Source organism: Ursus maritimus, assembly GCF_017311325.1.
Source record: "Ursus maritimus isolate PB19 chromosome X unlocalized genomic scaffold, ASM1731132v1 scaffold_X1, whole genome shotgun sequence".
Classification (NCBI taxonomy): Eukaryota; Metazoa; Chordata; class Mammalia; order Carnivora; family Ursidae; genus Ursus; species Ursus maritimus.
In genome coordinates, this window is record NW_024423319.1 from 1,734,784 (window position 1) to 1,754,859 (window position 20,076).

The 20,076-nt window shown below is 56.2% G+C and overlaps 2 protein-coding genes across 3 annotated transcripts in view; one reads left to right on the top strand and one right to left on the bottom strand.

The window, feature by feature from the left end:
• Positions 1–5,184, bottom strand: part of TMEM187 (transmembrane protein 187) — a 6,607-nt gene extending 1,423 nt beyond the window's left edge. Inside the window, exons 1-2 of one of the 2 annotated variants that reach the window (XM_040626883.1) lie at positions 4,988–5,184; positions 13–786 (exon numbers count right to left, since the gene is read on the bottom strand). In XM_040626883.1, the coding sequence (XP_040482817.1) occupies positions 13–561 (549 nt within the window). In that variant the 5' untranslated portion in view covers positions 562–786; positions 4,988–5,184. Of the gene's footprint in view, positions 1–12; positions 787–4,961 lie in introns of both variants that reach the window. The other variant, XM_040626876.1, reaches the window with a different exon arrangement.
• A 756-nt stretch (positions 5,185–5,940) lies between these two features.
• The window catches only part of HCFC1 (host cell factor C1), a 27,663-nt gene continuing 13,527 nt past the window's right edge, over positions 5,941–20,076 (top strand). The window contains exons 1-12 of the mRNA XM_040626899.1: positions 5,941–7,159; positions 13,163–13,311; positions 13,490–13,650; positions 14,273–14,481; positions 15,425–15,509; positions 16,011–16,117; positions 17,304–17,483; positions 17,586–17,945; positions 18,237–18,397; positions 18,934–19,131; positions 19,516–19,740; positions 19,883–19,987. Coding sequence (XP_040482833.1) covers positions 6,967–7,159; positions 13,163–13,311; positions 13,490–13,650; positions 14,273–14,481; positions 15,425–15,509; positions 16,011–16,117; positions 17,304–17,483; positions 17,586–17,945; positions 18,237–18,397; positions 18,934–19,131; positions 19,516–19,740; positions 19,883–19,987 — 2,133 coding nt within the window. The 5' untranslated portion in view covers positions 5,941–6,966. The remainder of the gene's footprint in view (positions 7,160–13,162; positions 13,312–13,489; positions 13,651–14,272; positions 14,482–15,424; positions 15,510–16,010; positions 16,118–17,303; positions 17,484–17,585; positions 17,946–18,236; positions 18,398–18,933; positions 19,132–19,515; positions 19,741–19,882; positions 19,988–20,076) is intronic.

The window sequence follows — 20,076 nt, forward strand, 5'->3', positions numbered from 1 at the left end:
AGCACACAGGGCCTGGCCCAAGGCGGCCACGATGTGGGTGCCCAGCGCAACCTCAAACCCACGGGGGTGCAGCAGGGCGAGGCTGTAGCTCCCCAAAGAGAGACACTCGATGGCAAGGAACAGCCAGGGCTCCCAACCCCTGTCTAGGGAGAGGTACCAGGCCACCGGCCATGCAAAGATGGGCAAGGTGAGCCACTGATCAAGCACGGCAGCGGGGCGCGTCTGCGTTGCTATCCGCAGCCACTGAACCGGGCCATAGACCAGGGCCATGCTGGCGAAGACATCCTTCAGGTAACGAGCCCTCAGCGCCTCCATGGGGCGCCCTGGGGCCCTGCCATTTCTCTGTAGCCAGTACACCCCCAGGAGGATGTAGGCCAAGTTAATGAGTGAGTTGAAGGGCATGGCCAGGAAGGCGGGGAGGCTGGCTACGGGGGCTTCGGCATAGTGTTCATAGCCCACTTGGACGAAGACGCCATCGAACACCCCCATGTAGACTATGGCCGTGCAGAAGCAGCCAGCCACAGCCACGTGGAGGAGGGCCTGCCTGGACTCGGGCTCCATGTGCAGCCCCAGGTATGACTCGGGACGGCCTCCACTGTCAGTTCAGAAGTCAGATAAATGTGCCTTGGCCTCCCAGCTGAACCAGCTTCTTCAGCAGGAAGAAGTTCCCGTGGTTTCCGACGCAGATGCTGCGGCCTTACCCCAGAGTGGTGGACGCAGGCCAGAGAAAGGCAGTGGTCCTGCTGCCTGGCTGGCAGGAGTGGAAGAGCGTTCTGCCTTCTTCCTCTGTGGTTACAAAAAGAGTCTGGTTAGAAAGAAAACCATCCAAAAGAGAGCCTCCATCTTTCCAACTCTCTGCCTCAGGATCCACCAACAGTTTTCATCAGAAGACAACAGAAATAAAAGTGAAGCGATATTCCAATGAAGACATATGAATGGCTAACAGACACATGAAAAAATGTCCAACATCATTAGCCATCAGGGAAATTCAAATCAAAACCACATTAAGATACCACCTTACACCAGTTAGAATGGCAAAAATGGACAAGGCAGGAACCAACAAATGTTGGAGAGGATGTGGAGAAAGGGGATCCCTCCTACATTGTTGGTGGGAATGCAAGTTGGTACAGCCACTCTGGAAAACAGTGTGGAGGTCCCTTAGAAAGTTAAAAATTGAGCTACCCTATGATCCAGCCATTGCACTACTGGGTGTTTACCCCAAAGATAAAGACGTAGTGAAGAGAAGGGCCACATGCACCCCAATGTTCATAGCAGCAATGTCCACAATAGCCAAAGCGTGGAAGGAGCCCAGATGCCCTTCAACAGATGACTGGATTTAGAAGATGTGGTCCATAGATTCAATGGAATATTACTCAGCCATCAGAAAGAATGATTACCCATTTGCAGCAACATGGACGGGACTGGAGGAGATTATGCTAAGTGAAATAAGTCAAGCAGAGAAAGACAGTTATCATGGTTTCACTCATTTATGGAACATAAGAAATAGGAAGATCGGTAGGAGAAGGAAGGGAAGAATAAAGAGGGGGGTAAACAGAAGAGAGAATAAACCATGAGAGACTATGGACTCTGAGAAACAAACTGAGGACTTCAGAGGGGTCAGAGGGGAGGGGGGTGGGGGAATGGGATAGGCCGGTGATGGGTATTAAGGACGGCACGTATTGCATGGTGCACTGGGTGTTATATGCAAGTAATGAATCATGGAACTTTACATCAAAAAGTAAGGATATACTGTATGCTGACTAACATAACATAATAAAAATTATTATAAAAAAAAGTAAAGTGATACCCACAGTGTGTTCACCTTCTTGCTCATGGCTTCTGGAAGCCTCTAGAACGCTCTCTCCCCTAGGGGTTTCATGCCTTTCTCTCCTGACCCCCATGCGATTCTTCTTTCATCTGTGTACTAGAAAAATCCTGCTCATTGCCCTAGTTCCCTTAAAGCCACTGCATTTAGACACTTAGACCTTTCCTAGGTCTGTCGTTACAATTCAGAATGGGCTTTCCCACCTCAGTGGTGTCATAAATGTTGACATTTCCAGTCAGCCCCAAGCCCTTTTAACCAAATATCCAGTTGAACTAGAGACCGTTAGCTGTGGTGAGTTCTGGAATCCAAAGCTAGGGACGGGACAGTGCTAGAGGAGGAGGACAGGAGTGGGGAGGAAAAGAGGAGGGGGAGGAGGAGGGGAAGGGGTAAGTAGGAGAAGGAGGGGAAGGTGGGGGAGAGGACAAGGGGAGGAGGACAAGCATCTCCCTTCTGCTTCTCAGGTGCAGGGCCAGGCAGCACAGGTAGCTGGCCCTCGGGCCTGCTACCTCGGCTAGCCTTCCTGCCCTCCCCTGAAGTGCCACACCATCCCAAGTCACCTTCTTTCCTTGGCCCACAATAAAACCTTCCATTTCCTGCACTTGTCACGGACTGCCAACTGCTATGGGGCCAGCTGTGGTGTGAATTGGCCTAGTAGGCGAGAAATGTATTACCATTGTAGAGAGAAAAGGTTCAGTGCTCTGAAAATGATTCAAAAGCCAAGAGGGCGGCAGGTGGGGATGAAAAGGACTGTCTGTGTTCAAACTCCGGCTCTCCCCACCTACTAATTGTGTGACCTCAGGCCTTAACGGGTCTGGGCCTCAGTTTCCATACCCGTCCAATGGGATGCTGCCAGTGCCTCCCGGTGGAGGAGTTGTCACGTGGATTAAGTCAGTTATACAGGAGGACCACTGAGCAGTGTTTACTTCTGAGGCATTACAATGCCCGTCTCCCTTCTGGCAATTTAGGCCTGAAAAGGGCAGGGTGGGTTCTGACTCTTGGCTCTCCTTCCCGATCAGTGAATACCTGCTCAATTCCATTTCAATTCAATTCGATCCAATTCGATTCAAGCACCAAGCCAGCACCTCTATTCTTCTTCTTCCTCGTGCTCCCACTGGCACATTACCATTTCTCTTCTCACCTGGGCCCTGGGCATCCACCTGTATTCTCTGGGGAGGGAGCTGCTGGGCCTTCCACTGAGCTTTCTTGTTCCCATCCTGCCTTGGGGGTCCATCGTCAAGCAGGACCACAGGCCCAGCATTTGCACGAGTGAACTAAAGCCCTCACCCTGACTCTGCATCTCCTCATTGACCATAAGCCTCCTTCTCAGCTTGTGGCACTGTCACACGCCTCCCCCAACCCCTTCTCTAACGAGCTAACGAGCAGGCTGCCCCTGCCCCGGGGTTCCCATTCCAGCCTGGCTGCTGCTAATGTGCTCTGCGCACAACAGCCCCCAGCATCGTCCTCAAGTACCCTGGACTGGATGGTGCCAGTCCCTGCTTAACACTGTTCTGTGGCTGGCTCTCCACACCATGCATGATCACGTCCCAATCTCCTGGCTACACGTCAAAGTGCCATCCCCACGGAGCCCTGAACACTCCCTAGGTCCAGTCTGTCCTTCTTCAGCTAGAATGAGATTCGGCAGTCCTCATTCCCTCCTGCCTCAGGTCTGCTAACACTTTTAACTTGGCCTCCCCATTCAGCTCCTGACTCCAGCTGGGACACCTTACCTGCACCTGTCTGGGGCTTGGCTCTGTGGCATGAAATGCCAGGCCTTTGGGACCTCCTATCTGCTAGCAAGCATGGATGAGAGCTGGGGACAAGAGTCAAATACTGTCAACTTGATAGAGGAGGTCCAGGAAGGGCGTGGAAAGTGACTCCTCTCTCTGGCTGCTGGGCAGAGTCCACCCGAGCCCTCGTGCAAGCTGAAAGTGACATGTCATCAAACAACCTTCCCGAGTTCATCAAGAAGACCAGGCTGGGTACTTTATGGCCAACCTCCTCCACACACCTGAGCTGCCATGACCCTTGTTACACGACACAGATTCCCCCAGCACCTGGCACGCGAAGGCCAGAAGCTCAACAGCATTGGCCTGCGGTTCTGGGGTCTTTTGGGGGAAGTCCTGCAAAGCATGACAACATTCTGACTAAGGGGTTAACACATGTTCCTTAGATTCTCCTGCTTCCTGGGGCTATATGCACTTAAGCAGGAGCCACTGTCACCCATCACAGTGGTGGCTTCTTTCCTGTGGCATTTATGACAACTGTTCGTTGTATCCCTGACTATTCTGACCACCGTTGCTGCCTTTCTGCAGATGAGGGGATGCCAGCCTGAGGGCTATAATGTGAGGCCAATCTGAGCCAACTGGATACCCAAGAAGCCTGGAGCAACTCCAGTCATTTCTGAACCCTAGGGAGAGGATTGCTGAATTCAGGAAAGGCCCTTGGAAACCAGCAGCTCACCTTCCTTATTTTACAGGGGAGGGACTTGGGGCCGTAGAGTTGAGGTGAATGCCCAAGGTCATTTAGGGCAGTTAGTGTCACAGTCATTTATAGGGGAGGGCTCTTGTCCTTTGGCTGTCACAGGTCTCTTTGGCCTTTCTCAAAGAAATGCTTCCAAATGCATAAAAACAGAGTTACAACATAAATTTAATATGTCAAAAGATGGTATGAAAATATTTTTGAAAATGCATGATTTGGTAATATATGTGCTACTTTACTAGTAAATGAAATCAAAGAATCTACGGGCAGATTGTAACTACAGTACTTTCAAAGTAGTTCTTCTGCCTGCTAGTAAGTCTTGTACTTGAGTTAATTTCAGGATAACTACAACAAAAAGCTAAATGATCTGAAATAATCTGTCACTTCCATTGATGACAAAGTCACCGGGCTAACACTCTGTGCTCTGTAGCCTACATTCGTAATTGCGGGAAAGGGCAAATTTCGACTAGCGGTTGGTGAAAATAAAGATAAAACAAAGCTGAGAAAAAGTGGAAAGAGCATGTGTTGTGGCTCCAAGCTCTCAGACACCAACTCAGGACCCTTGCACTACAGCCTGAATCTGACAGTGCAGATAACGGTGCAGCGCCCAGGCGGCCTCCTGCAAGATTTGGCACATAGGGTCGATGCCAGCACCCACCTCTCAAGGTTGCTGCGAGAACTTACAGTATTGGCGCGAAAAGGCCAGCGATCACCATCCGGGTACTCGCCTCTCTATATTCGCTCGGGGAAATTCAAATCTCGGAAAAGGGCGGACCCGAAAAGCGGTCCTGCGCCTGCGCGTAGGGGCGGGGCGCGGGTCTCTGGGAAGCAGGCGGGCGGGGTGACGCGAGGTGACGCGAGGCGACGCGGAGCTCTTCCGCACCCTCCCGCTCGGCTCGGGTACCGCCGGCCTGGCTGCCCGCCCTGCGGCCGACGGGGCGGAGGACGGGGAGCGGCCCGGGCGCGCGGCCCGGCTCCTCTCGTTGGGGCGCGGGCGGTGGCGCCGGCTCCCGGAGGCGGGGCCGGCGAGCCTGGGAGCCGGTGCGTCACCGCCCACTCGCCCCGCCTCCGATTCCCCCCAAGGCGCGTCTGGAGCCGCTTCTCCTGCGGCCGCTGGGTATGGGGAGTGGGAACATGTCCGCTCTCGCACCCTAGGCGCAATCCTGATGTCTCCCTTCAACCTCCCTCAACGGTCCATGCCTTGTCCCCACTGCTAGTTAAAGGCAACTCCTCGGGTGTGTGTTAGTTCAGCGACCTGGGGACTGTTCCCAAGGGGGGCGGGGCCGAGCTCGTTTGAGGTATTCTCATCCGGGCATTCACCAGATGCCTCAACCGCCATCTTTGTTTTGTGCTGAAAGTCGCTATTGACGCCCGTGGACGGCCGGGCGAGGGGAAGTGGCAAGATGGCGGCTCCCAGGGCGGAGGCGTGAGGGCGCAATGGGGGGGTTGGGCCGCGGGGCTGGGCGCGCCTGCGCCTAACCCGAGAGCTGCCTGAGCCCAAGCTTAGCGCGCGGCGGACCTGGACCCTCGCCGCGGGGAAGCGCGGGGGTCCTTTAAGAGGCCTCCGCTCACGGAGAAGCCGTGCGAGGGCGGGGGTGGTAATGGGGGGGGAGACAGTGACGTCGCCCGACTCCGCCCCCTCGCCCGACCGCCGCTGCCGCCATGTTTAGTTGTTACTTCTTCACACAAGATGGCGGCTCCCAGGGAGGAGGCATGAGCGCCCTGCCGTTACCGCTTCTCCTGCCGTACAGTTGCCACTTCGGGGCCTAATTCTGGCTCTTTGGAGCGGCTCCTGTGGGAAGGAGTCATAAGGACGGAAGCGAGGATCGGACGCTGCCTCGCCTTTGGTTTGCAGTGGAAGAACTGACCCAGGAGGAAGAGAATAGGGGGGAAGGGGGAGTTAGTCTCAAGATGGCGGCTCCCAGGGCGGCAGGCGCAGTCTGAGCAGCAGAGGCGGACTCGGGAGAGAGGTTCGAGACCTCACGAGCTGTACGGCGCGAGTCTCCGAGCAGCCCCCGAGAATTCGAGTTCGTTCCACTGGCCTCCGGCGCGCCTCTGTCCCTTAGGAGTGTCGAGGCTGTTTCGGGAGCGGCGGCTGCACTAAGCGCTGGGCGGGGAAGCGGGACGGTCTCAAGATGGCGGCTCCCACAATTGTGGTGTGAGCGCCGGCGGGGCTGGGACAACCGCGGTGCTTGTGGCTCCTTTCCACCCGCCCCGGAAGCCGGCCAGTGCAGGGGACTTGGGGGGTGTGGGAACCGGGCCGGGGCTCCGCCATTTCCGGCGGGGGAGGGCTACGACTGAGGAAGGGAGGAGAGAGAGGCGGCTCAAGATGGCGGCTCCCAGGGCCTCCCGCCCGAGCTTGTAAGCGGGAGCGCCCGAGCGAGTAGTCAGGGCGGCGGGACTTGGCGGCCTCCAGCTTCTCGGGGCTAGGCGCTCGAAAGTTCCGGGAGGCTCTTGAAGAGACGGGGTGAGCTAGAAGAAGGGGAAGAACCGAAGGGAAGGAGGGTAGTTAAGATGGCGGCCTCCATGGAGCCGTCCACCGCTGTGTGAGGAACCGCTTCTCCGTGAGAGCTACCTTAGACGAAAAGGGGTGTGTGTGAGAGGAATTGGGGGGCTCCCTTCCCGCTTGGTGACTTTTTCCCACCGCGGCCTTTCCGGGAACTATGGCTTCGGCCGTGTCGCCCGCCAACTCGCCAGCGGTGCTCCTGCAGCCTCGCTGGAAGCGAGTGGTGGGCTGGTCGGGTCCAGTGCCCCGGCCCCGCCACGGCCACCGAGCCGTGGCCATCAAGGAACTCATCGTGGTGTTTGGCGGCGGCAACGAGGGGATAGTGGACGAACTGCACGTGTACAACACGGGTGAGTGCAAAGCCCGCTGGGTCCTGGGATCTTTCCCTCCCTCCCTCCATCTCCTCCCTCTCTCTCCCTCTCCTCCTCCTCCCCTCCCTCCTCTCCCCCTCCCTCTCCTCCTTTCTCATCCCCTCCCCTCTTGCCTTCTCTCCCTCCTCCCTTTCTCCCTCTCCCTTCGCACTGATCGGCTCTCTCCTCTGTTCCGCGACCCTTTGCTCAGCCTGGCGTCTCAGCTTTTTCCTTCTCTCTCCAGGTTCTTCCACTGCCCCTCCCCCTCGGCTCTCCTGTATTTGAGGAGTGCTTTTCATTATCCGAGAGAAATTCTGTAGTCCGGTTGGTGAGGGGGCGGGGGCGTCGCCGGCGTTGACTTCAGACACACACCGTTACCCCGCCGGGCGGGCGGGCGGGCGGGCGGGCTGGCGGATGCGTCCTTTTGGCGCAGGCAGAGTCCCACCCCCTTCCTCCCTCCTCCTGCGCCTGCTCAGCTCTTCTTCATCTTTGATGCTTATTCGGGAGAAATGACAGCTTCTAGATTACGGATGAGGGGCAGAGTGGAGCACTCTAATCCCGACCTGGGGGCGTTGTGTGCCCTGCTGGGTAACCATCTCGGAGGTCGTGCAGTAGCCTTGGTCACTCCCAGATGGGGCGGCATTGCTGTCTCCCCCTTTCGCCATTTACTTGTGTAGTGTTTTTCTTTTCAGGTTGCTTTTTTTCTTGATCTAGGGCCCTCCAGTGTAGGAGGTGAAATCCAGTGATCCGTAGTGGGCCAGGTGGGCCCTTACCTCTCCTCCTCCTGTGAGGTCGATGTTAGCTGCCCATTTTCATACATCCCCCAAACCCAGGGTGTTGTTGATTGGGAGGAGTATGATTCCTCCGGACACAGATGCGGTGCGCTGCGCGCTCCTTGGCTAGCGTCCTTGCTAGCTCTCGGACTGGGCCTCATCCTCCTGCGGCCTCTTGCCCATAGTGCCCTCTTTGGCCTGCTTTGCACACCGTGTTGCTGCCTGTTGAAGGGACATTGGCCCACAGCACCTCGCCTTGCTGGGAAGGAGGGGCTAGGCATTCTCCCTGAGGCCAGTGGGCCTGCGTGCACTCCTCTTGGGGAGAGCCTGAGAGACTAAGACACCCTGGAGGGGGGGAAAGCACACGCTGGCTGCGTGCGCACACACACCCACACACCTGTCAGTGGTCTTTTAGGAAGTTCCCCTCTGCAGCAGGGGGATGCGTTAGGGTTGGTAGTGGCCAGGAGCTGTTTTCCAGCTCTTCCCCGTGGCATCACATCTAGCAGAGTCCATTTGCTCCCGGTCCATTCTTTCCCAGGGCTCTGGGAATACCAGGTCCTTGAATCTGGGCACATCCTCCCAGCTTTGAGGTTGCTCTGGGGTGGGGACCTGGCACCCAAGGGAGAAGGTGGTTAGTGGGGTGAGGGTTCGGTGCTCCCCTCTCCCTCCCCTGAGGTGGAGAGTCCAGCTTTGTCTGCTCCCTGTAGGGTTGTTGCCCCACCAAGTTGACTTTCAAAGGCTGGGGGGTTGCTGGTGACCCTTTGCGCTCCGGGTCTCAGCACCTGTTGCCTCCAGCGAGGCTGGGCTGGTTGGTGGTGCTCTGTGCCAGCTCAGACAGCTGCGGTGGCGGCAGTTAGCTCAGTAAGGTAAGGCTGCGGGGCAGGGCTGTTTTTAGAGAGGCCACTGCCCTGAGCAGAACCTTCTAAATTCTCATAAGGCCTGGAGCAGGCTCCTTAACAGGGAAATACAATTTTAGAAAGTAGGACAGGGGCCTAATTATCATCAGCTCTAAAGTCCACTGCTTCCAGGGGCTTCTGCATATTCATTAGTTTATTAAAATGAATTAGCCACTTTGGCATGCATTCATTCCTCATCTGCAAGGGTATGTCGTGTAATAGAGGCTAGCCAGCCTTCTAAAGGGCTGCAGCCCTGGATCCCTCCAGGTTAGCAGTTTGGCAACTGCGCTAGTCAACTCCTCAGGCGACTTCTCAGGAGAGCCACCAGCAGACTCAACTCCCCGTTGCTCACCAAGTGTTTACTCATTATTTGCACGGAGCAGGAATTTGTCCTGCATTTGGTGGCTGCTCATGGTTCTCGTAGCTGCGAGGTTCTTGCGTTCTCCTCGGGAGAGATGGGGCTTAGTGTTGCCCCTCTGCTACCAGTGGGGGCACAGACGCAGGTGCCTGTGAGCCTTAGCTGTTGCCTCAACAGCTGCCCTTCTGCTTACCGTTGTTTTGTTTTAAATCAGGTCAGAGCATATCCTCCTTATGCCTCTTCTCTTGCACTTTTCCTTCTGTGGGATGAGAGAGCTGATCTGGCCGGAAGCTTTCCCTGTTGCTAAGATAAACGGCTCCAGGGGGTGCGTTCCAGGGGGTGCGTTCGGGGAGTGTGTGAGCACTTGCTGTCTTGGTTAGCTCAGTGATCTGGGGGTGACATTTGAAGGGTGTGTGTTCTTCCTCTTTGGCGACAGCTATCACAGCAGCTGTGGGACACTTGACTGGCCTTTGGGAGGTCTTAGGGTAGCTGCTGTCCTTGGCCTTAGGAAATTTTATCTCCCAGTAGCAAAGTGGATTATGGAGAGGATGTGGTACTGAAGGTGGGGTGTGCCCTGGCAAGGGGAGGGTGTGTGGCTTGTCAGCAAACCAGTTGCCCAGGGCCGGTCTGCCTCAGTGGTTCTTTAACGTCTGGTGACTGTTACGGCTGCAAGGAGCCTTGGAAAACATCTAGTGGAACTTCCTTGCTTTTGCCCATGAGGAAATTGGGGTCCGAGAGGGGAAGTGACAGGTCTAGGGTCACCCTGCCAGCTGGTGGTAGGGTCACGTGGGAGCGCTTGGAGTACCGATCTTCCTGGACACGGCTGGGTCGTCTCTTCCTTCAGTTAACGGGCGCAGGCTACCGCCTTGGAAACACCTTCCTGTGCCTCTGTCCCTGTAGTTAATTGGCCGCTAAGTTAGGCTCCTCTCAAATCTGTTCCCCCTCCATTCTGAGACCTCCTCTCTTCTAACTTGGCTCTTGCAGTCACTTCCTGATTGGCCCTGTTAGTTTCATTTGTCAGGAAATCCTGTTCACCCTTCAAGGCCTGGCTTCAAATTCACCTTTTCTGAAAAGCCCTCTCTGCCAGGTTGCCCTGTTCTGTGCTCCCAAGGCTCAGGCACGCTGCAGACGTGTCCTGGGCCGCTCTTCTCATCGTGAGTGGTTGACTGGGAGTTGGCGGATGAGAGCGGTCTTCTCTGTGCCTCCCGGCGCTTGGCATTGCGTCTGCCACACAGGAAGCGCCCTGACATGACAGAGTGAACAGAAAGGCCACCGGTGGCCTGTCTCCCCAACTGTGTGGTATCGTCTCTAGGGGGCGATGCATAGAGGTTGACAGGAGTGACTGCAGATGGAGTTGGCGAGTGTGGAAAGGGGTGGGGCAGCTGATAAAACCCAGAAGCTGTGGTTTCAGGCTTGCCGAGGGGAGAGAAGATGGAGTCATGTTTCTGGTCATCCCATGAAGGGTCCCGTGTGCAGGTGGCCTCCTCTCCTTAAACCCCCTCCCAGTGGAGCGCACCGACAAGCCAGAGCGAATGGAGAATGCGGGATCCAGAGGTTGGGTTACAAGATGCTCTGCTCGATGAGCTAGGGATTACATATGATTACAGGGCAACTGAGAGCAGCTGGTGTGTTTGAGACGCTGGCTGTGCCATCTCACGGGCAGAACTGGGGCTGTGGCTTCATACCAGAAACGGTGCTGCCTGACAGACTACTCTCGACAGCGGTGTGGAGGGCTCCTGCCCCGAGTGTTCTAGAACAAGATCAGCTCCTCTTAAATGAGCTGGCGATCGTGAGCTCTTGGGACGTCACAGGTCACTTCCAGCCTGGCCAGCTGGGCCCGTGATTAGAGCGTGATGGGAAAGCTGTGGGTCGATCCCGTTTGCCATGTAGTTTTGCCACAGCCCTGACTGCCGGCCCCATAATGGCCCCATAGCTATGTGCAGCAGCCATGAGGGTACTCAGGTGAGTGAGGGTGGCCGGTGGGGCCCTTGGGATGGGGGGGTTACCTAGTGATTACTTTTAAGTTGGTGACGAGGTTCTTGTCTGTGTCTGTTTTGCTCCGTGACCTCAGGTCTAAGTTAGTCACTTCCCCTCCTGGGCTCTGTTCCTTTATCAGCTGAGGGGGCTTGGCCGAGGCAGCCTCCAAGGCTTCTTTCCGCTTTTATCTCCGTAACTCGGATGGAACCCCGTCTCTTCCCATGTGTGCGTGGTGGTTTACCTCGACGGAGAAAGCTGCTGCCGTTCTTGGTTGGTTTTTTGCAGTAGGGATGACAGTGAGGCAGTGAGCTGGGACCCAGGGTCTGGGTGCAGGCGTCCTGCACCTTGGCCAGGAAAGTGGCAGGCAGGGGGAGGGAGCGGAGGAGGAGGGTTGTTCCTGGGCCTCCTGGAGTCCCAGCAACTCCACTGAACCGTGGAGGAGGGGTAGGTGGGGCGGGGGAGGATCAGCAGCCTGTTCCAAACTGACCTGTAGAGTTTGGGTAGCAGTGAGCGACAGGGGCACTTTTACCCCAGGGAAGGCAGTAACTCGCTCAGGAGGTACAGTGTGCTTTTGGATGAGGGCAGGCCTTTTGGCTGATGTGTATGTAGGTGCAGGAGAGATTATCAGTGACCAAGGACGTGCCTATCCACAAAGGCTGAGCAGCAGTTGAGCGGGTGGGGCCTCCCAAGGCCCTCCCCACAGGACGATCCTAACCCCCCTTTGGACTCCAGGGCTGCTCCTTTCATGCTCAGGTCCCTTGCCCACCCACCGGGTGTCTCAGTCTCAAGTCAGTCACATTTGACCAAAAGCAGTTTAGGGGCGTGGAATCAGATTTGCGTCTGGCGCCCAGTTTGAGGTTTTTGGAGAGAGAGTGGTGTGTTGTTTAGGGACAGTCCTTTTATTTTATTTTATTTTATTTTATTTTATTTTATTTTATTAAGATTTTATTTATTTATTTGACAGAGAGAGACAGCCAGCGAGAGAGGGAACACAAGCAGGGGAGTGGGAGAGGAAGAAGCAGGCTCATAGCGGAGGAGCCTGATGTGGGGCTCGATCCCAGAACGCTGGGATCACGCCCTGAGCCGAAGGCAGACACTTAACGACTGTGCTACCCAGGCGCCCCTAGGGACAGTCCTTTAAATAATGTGTAATGAAAAGGATCCCTCAAAAGAGGAGGATGTGTGCCCTGACTTTTCTGGGAGGCCCTGGCATGGCAGGTGTACGGGGAGCTGAACCCTGGACGCAAGCCTGAAGTAAGGGGAAGAGCAGGGTGCTGGGTGGAGCAAAGGAGGGCTCCTCATTCACCCTCTTCTTTGGTGGTGGCCTCCCCACCCCACCCCCACTTAGAGGTGATGGATTTGGGGAAAGCTTTTGCAGCCACCACTTCTGGCTTTCAGGAATGTTCTAGATCCGTATGGGTGTGACATGAGAGGAAAGGTGGGTGGTGTGGACCATCACCTAGGAGACGCCAGCAGAGATTGATTCTTGTCTCCCCGGCTCTCCTCAGCCAGCAGGCTGGGCTGCGGTGATTGGCCTCCCTCACCTGCCCACCTCCTGCCACCAGCACCTATAGGGAGGGAGGGCACTGACTGGCCACAGTCACTCTTTGAGCCACTTAGAGGTGTAGCCCTGCGCCCCCAGGAAGAGGTACACAGGGCCACTGAGAGGGTATTTTGGGTGTTAAACATTTCTTTCCAGTGTTGGACCCAGTGAGCGATAGGGGAAGAAAGTCAGTAGCCACATTCCCAAAAGCTAATGAGTTATCTTGGTTAGTGACTTCCAGCTCATTAAGAAGACCTTGATGAGAAGCCGGGTGATTGCAGGCCGTTTCAAGGTGACCTCTGAGGTCAAGGGGCTTAGAAGATGGCTTGAATGGAGGGCTGGCCCCTCCTTTCTCAGACCACGTTTTGCAGGCTGCTGGATTTGGGGAGTAAGAGGAGTGGGGAAATCTTAAGACTTCCTGAGGTGTTCTGACTTCTGCTTCCTTTCGTTCCCCAGCAACTAACCAGTGGTTCATCCCAGCCGTGAGAGGGGACATTCCCCCCGGCTGTGCAGCCTATGGCTTCGTGTGTGATGGGACTCGCCTGCTGGTGTTTGGTGGGATGGTGGAGTATGGGAAATACAGCAACGACCTCTACGAGCTCCAGGTAATGGCCCACAGTGTGCTCCCAGTGTTTAGGGGGGAGGGGAGGCTGCCCAGGACCTTCCTACTTCATTCAGGTGCCTGCCTGCCCCCTGACCAGCTCCTCCCTCCATGACAAATGGCCCAGGCCCTGACGGTGACCAGCTCATCCCTGATTCAATCCCTGAGTCTTGATTTTGCAGGCAAGCCGGTGGGAATGGAAGAGACTCAAAGCAAAGACGCCCAAAAATGGGCCCCCTCCATGTCCTCGGCTTGGGCACAGCTTCTCCCTTGTGGGCAACAAATGCTACCTGTTTGGGGGTCTGGCCAACGATAGCGAGGACCCCAAGAACAACATTCCAAGGTGAGGCTTTGTCCTCTTCATGTGGAATCATGAGGGTGGGTGTGCTTAGCCACATACCAGCCAACCCCACCGTGTCAAGTCTCTTTATTCTGTGAAATGAGAGGGTGATGTTAGATGCCCTGTAAAGAGCTTTCTGGCTCTAAGGTCTCTAACTCAGAGGAGGTGGCATGGCAGGAGGGCTGGGCCAGGAGGTAGAAACCCTTCGTGCCTTCAGCTGGTCCCTGTTCCTCAGACCAAGTTAGAGCCAACGCTTTCCTTCCTAGTCTTTGCTGCCTGCAGACTTAGCGATGGTATTTTCTAAGGTTGGTGGCCAGGTGCCTTTCTGAAGTCTGAAGGTAGTCCCAAACCGGCACCCCCTTTTACCCCAGGAGGCCCTACTATGGTGCCCAGTTTTGTGTGTGAGGCAACCCAGCACCCCCTATCCTACTGCTCCTCTTGGACTCACACTCATCCTTGGGAGCTTCTGGCAGCCCCTTCTCAGGGCCAGGGGTAGAAGAACTTGGAGTTCATGTAGACTTAGCCCCCTCTGTCTCCCAAGGAGTTGGCTTTCCACCCCAAGAAGCTGGTGAGGCCTCTGGTGCGTGGTGTCAGGGCTTGCCATAACTGACCTTTTTTTCTCCAGGTACCTGAATGACTTATACATCCTGGAATTGCGGCCGGGCTCTGGAGTGGTAGCCTGGGACATCCCCATCACTTATGGCGTCCTGCCTCCACCCCGGGAGTCACATACTGCTGTGGTCTACACTGAGAAAGACAATAAGAAGTCCAAGCTGGTGATCTATGGAGGGATGAGTGGCTGCAGACTGGGGGACCTCTGGACCCTGGACATTGGTAAGACGTGGGTGCAGCTATTCCAGCAGCCTTGGTGCGAAGCTAGTCTATGGGGTGGCTGGCATGGGGTGGGGAGATGGGGTGAGCGTGTCGCTTAGCTTCTCCTCGTTGTGGCATGTGAGAGCAGGACCCTGTTGGCAGCTGTGCTCTTTGCCCTGAGTTTGTGGCATTGTTTTTAAGAAAGAGCAAGGCTCAGTTAGCTGAGTTGGTCTGCTCTCTCAGAGGAGGATAAGGGGAGGGGGTAAAGGCCATTCTAGGATGGAATTGGCTAGATGAAGTATCATTTGTCCCTGTCTATTCGTCAGTGATCAGACTGTAATGGGAGTGACGCACCTTGGTCTCTCAGTCAAACGGGATGTTGAGAGACCATGAGACCGCCAGGGGCTACTTGGGCTTGTACCCAGCCTGGTGTCAGGAGTGGTTGGAACAAGGTCAGGTTTTTGGCATGAAGGAAGGCCGAGGGGAGGAGATGGCTGCAGAGTTACGTTGTCCTGTAGATCAGTGTTAGCACGCAAAGGAAACCGTTTCCCATGAGCGAAATTCCTAGCAACACCGCGCTTCCCAGCGCTCGGTCCGTCGACAGCGGAGGTAGTATGGGGGTGAACGCATTTCTTGGCGAGCAGGGCATGAAGTGCAGTGCCTTTGAGGACGCACTTTCCGCTCCTACCCGAAGCCCTGAGAGCAGTGCTGGCTCACAGCAGATGCTCAGTAAGCGTCGGAAGAGATGGACTTGCCAGGATACTGAACTCGAGCTTGGGAAATGCCGGCACCTGCTGACCAGAGGGCCTCTTGTGGGCTGTAGGGAGGCCAGGCATGGAATTCTTGGACTCGGTGGGCACCCACCTCTTAGAGCCTTCCCTGCATCTGGGGACTATCCTCTGGGGCAGAGTCCCCGTGTCTGACCTAGTGGAGGTGACCCTCCCTTCTCCATTGCTCTGCACAGAGACTCTGACGTGGAATAAGCCCAGTCTCAGCGGGGTGGCACCTCTTCCTCGAAGTCTTCACTCAGCCACGACCATAGGAAACAAGTGAGTAGCTGGCCATGGCTTTTTCTCTTCCTAGCCCACCCCTGCCCCCAAAGGCTCTCAGTTTTGTTCCTGCAATTCTTAAGGCCTGAGGAGGCCTCTTTCTGGCTGGGCTGGCCTTCTGCAGCCCCGGCTTTCTATTACGACCCCAGGAGACCGAGACAGACTCGGGGTAGAGGGGCGCAGACTGTTCTAGATACTCTCCACAAGCAGCTGGGTGTGTTTGTCAACGCCAAGGTCCCAAAGTGCATATGAGAGCGATGGGGACTGAGGTGAGCTTTAGATGAGCTAAGTAACGGTGCCACGTGGTGGAGGTGACACAGTTCTTGTGAGGGCTGAGCCACCAAGGAGAGGGCTGCATCAAGAGCTTTCCTGCATCCCTGGTGACTCTCCTGGGGAGAGCTGGAGGACCAAGCGTGGTTAGAACTTTCTGGATGGAAGAGGTGGCCTCTAGCTTGGCACCTCCTCTACAACCCTCTCCTACTCTTCCCTCCCCCGTCCCAGAATGTACGTGTTTGGTGGCTGGGTGCCTCTCGTCATGGATGACGTCAAAGTGGCCACACACGAGAAGGAGTGGAAGTGTACCAACACACTGGCTTGTCTCAACCTGGGTATGGCCTCCTCGGGCTCAGAGTGGCCTGCGGAGGGCTGCAGGAGGCTGGCCCTCCGCAGTCCCGAGAGCTCTGTGGGGTGTGCAGGGAGCGAAGCTGCTTCTGTGGCCCGTGCCTCTGGAATCCACAAGAAGTAGCCACTGGTCAGAGCACTCTGAGGGATGCTCCTCGCTTTCATTGTTTGAATAGGCTCTTTTCCTACACATGGCCCGACATCTGAAAGTACAAAAGCTTAACCGTGCAGAGCCTCCCTCCCGCCTCCCATTCTGCAGAGGCAGCCATGTTGGTGGCTTGTCATCTGCCCCGCAGGGACTTTTCGACATCTACAAGCATTGTTTGAGGTTCCTTTATAAACAAACACACACAACGGCAGCCTGCTCTCCGCAGCGCCACGCCGCTGTCTGGCCTTTTCGGTTTACTCTGTCTTGGAGACCATCCCATCCCATCCCCGCACGGCGAGCGGCCTCATTCTTTTGAATTGCTATCAAGGTGTTGAAACTTGCACAGACGCTGCTCCGTGAGTATCCTTGCACTGTTCTCGCCTACGTGCAAGTGCATCTGAAGGGTAAAGACCTAGAGGTAGAGTCACTGTCGAAGGCCGTTGCCAAGCCCCGTCCTGCACAGGGGCTGTACCCACGTAGGTGCCCCCGGCAGTGCTGGCACATGGCCCTTCACTGAGTCCGATAGGTGATTGACTCTCCCTGCTCCCCCCCCACCCCGGGCCCGCCCCCCAACCCCCCCTACCCCGGCTCACATGGAGCCCCGGCTGCGACAGGCACGGGAATCAAACTGCTGCCAGGCGCCTTATGGTATCAGTTTGCGTTTCTCTTATTTTGAGTGAGGGTATGTATTTCTCCTTAGATCCTTCTGTCGCCTTTTCCGTAACTTGCGTTCCTCTTTGTCCATCTCTTTCTGTAGGCTCTTGTGTTTTTTGATGTGTGAGAAGTGAAACTTTTGGCTATGCGTTTCAAATAGTTTTCCCAGTGTGTAGCCTGTGGTTTATAATTTTATCTTTCATGGTCTTTTGCCATACTGAGTTATTTTTCATTTGTTTGTTTTTAATTCAATAATCTTTGATGACTTCCTGTTTTTAATTCCCCATCCCTGACAGGAAAAGGCCAAAGGGCCACTGGGGGTTGTGGGTTCTTCTGCCCCCTTGCTGACCTCCCCTTCCCATCCTCCCCAGATACCATGGCCTGGGAGACCATCCTGATGGACACGCTGGAGGACAATATTCCTCGGGCCCGAGCTGGCCACTGCGCCGTGGCCATCAATACCCGCCTATACATATGGAGTGGGCGTGACGGCTACCGAAAGGCCTGGAACAACCAGGTCTGCTGCAAGGACCTCTGGTACCTGGAGACAGGTAAGGCAGCCAGATAGGGGCCATAGGCCACCACAGTGCAGCTGAGCCCCAGGGTGGGGCCTTATGCCTTGACTCCTTCTCACCGGCTGTGCTCTCTTACAGAAAAGCCACCACCCCCGGCCCGGGTACAGCTGGTACGAGCCAACACCAACTCCCTGGAGGTGAGCTGGGGGGCAGTGGCGACAGCCGACAGTTACCTTCTGCAGCTCCAGAAATATGACATTCCTGCCACGGCTGCTACTGCCACCTCCCCCACACCCAATCCAGTCCCGTCTGTGCCTGCCAACCCTCCCAAGAGCCCTGCCCCAGCAGCAGCCGCACCTGCTGTGCAGCCGCTGACCCAAGTAGGCATCACGCTCCTGCCCCAGGCTGCCACTGCGCCCCCGACCACCACCACCATCCAGGTCTTGCCGACAGTGCCTGGCAGCTCGATTTCCGTGCCCACTGCAGCCAGGACTCAAGGTGAGCTGGGGGCCTGGCACTTTACCTGAGGGTAGGGGCTAGCCCACCAGGAGATGGTGTGCCTGAGTGAGGGCTGTTGAAGACAGCACGACTGACGGTCATTAGCACTGGCTCGGCCGCTGAGTGCTGGGGCTGGGAGAAAGCTCAGTCGTGCCCGTGGCGACAGTCCCTGAGGTTGTCTGGAAGGACCAGATGTGACGCACAAGCGGGGCATGGAAGCACTTCATGTTTGCACACTGAACACAGCAGAGGCCTGGGACTCTGCTGATGGCCACCTACTTCCCTCGCCAGGTGTTCCCGCTGTTCTCAAAGTCACCGGTCCTCAGGCGACAACAGGAACCCCATTGGTCACCATGCGACCTGCCAGCCAGGCTGGGAAAGCCCCCGTCACCGTGACCTCCCTTCCTGCAGGCGTGCGAATGGTTGTGCCAACGCAGAGTGCCCAGGGGACGGTGAGGGGCCATTGGGTAGGGCGGGACTTCCTGGCAATCAATGGTGCCAACTGGGCTTAAACTGCACCCAGCCCGGGCTTTTCTCAGCTGTGAAGCACTAAGGAGGGAACCTGTCATTACTGAGTTAATAAAAATTAATAAGTTAATGCCTCAGAAGGACCTTCCTGTTGTCTGAATCTAATTCACAGAAGGGTATCTTAAATGTGAACTTTCTTGTTTGGAAGCCTGAGGGGAGAATCTAGCCAGCTGGGGTTTGACCCAGGGCCAGGAAGAGAGAGCTGTATCTGACTCTGTGGTCTTTAGAAAAGATCTTGAGCTTTTGGCAGACACTTGCTGCTGGGTTCCTGCCCCTGGCCGGTGGCAGGAAGGCCAGGCTGGAGCTGAGAGATGCTGCCGGGAGGAATGCTGGGCCAGGAGGGGAGGCTCCCTGGGCAGGGCTGAGCTGCTTGCTGAGTTCTGCTGAAGTCTCTGGAGCAGGGGGCTAGGTGGCCTCAGTGCTGCGCTGTCTGGGCTCATGCTCCCTGTGCCCACCGCAGGTGATTGGCAGCAGCCCACAGATGAGCGGCATGGCCGCCCTGGCGGCCGCAGCTGCCGCCACACAGAAGATCCCTCCTTCCTCGGCGCCCACAGTGCTGAGTGTCCCAGCAGGCACCACCATCGTCAAAACCGTGGCCGTGACACCTGGTACCACCACCCTCCCAGCTACTGTAAAGGTGGCCTCCTCGCCAGTCATGGTGAGCATTCCTCGGGCCTGATTCTGAACCAGCATCCTGGGGGTGGGGGCCTTCTGGGCACTGTGATAAGACAGTGGTCACTCCTTCCGGGCTTTGGAGCAACCTGCAGGGCTGCTGGCCCGTAACTGCTGCTTGCCGTGGGCTGTGGAACAAGCGGTTACATTTGGGGCCGTGACAGCCTTAGGCTAAGTGTGCGGTCTGTCAGTGTCCTCCCTTGCTTCACTAAAGGAAAGGTAAACCAAACTGAGCCGTTCTGCGGGTGGGTTGGTGGGGGGAGGTAGGAGAGCAAGCAGGTGGGGGTGGGAGCCGTGGGCCTGCCAGGACATTCTGGGTGGGGGCTCAGACTCTCTGTCCCGCTCATTGGCTCGTCTCTGCCCCTTCAAGGTGAGCAACCCAGCCACTCGAATGCTGAAGACTGCAGCTGCCCAGGTGGGGACGTCAGTCTCCTCTGCTGCCAACACATCCACCCGCCCCATCATCACAGTCCACAAGTCCGGGACTGTGACAGTGGCCCAGCAAGCCCAGGTGGTGACCACGGTGGTGGGTGGAGTCACCAAGACCATCACCCTGGTGAAGAGCCCCATCTCTGTCCCAGGAGGCAGTGCTCTGGTGAGTGACAGGCGCCACGCTGCTGCATGTGACAGCTACCAGGTTGTGGCGTTGCCCTGGGTCTGTGCCAGGAGAGCCCCAATCCAAGCCATGCTTTCAACTGGTTTCCAGATCACTCCTTGCTCCATCCTTTCCTTCTTAGATTTCCAACCTGGGCAAAGTGATGTCAGTGGTTCAGACCAAACCGGTTCAGACTTCGGCAGTCACAGGCCAGGCATCTACGGGCCCAGTGACTCAGATTATCCAGGTGAGCTTGTGGGCCCCAGACTCTGACACAAGTGAGGGGACATTGGGCTCGCGTCCCTGCTTAGAGAAGATCTCTCAAGCACGTGTGGC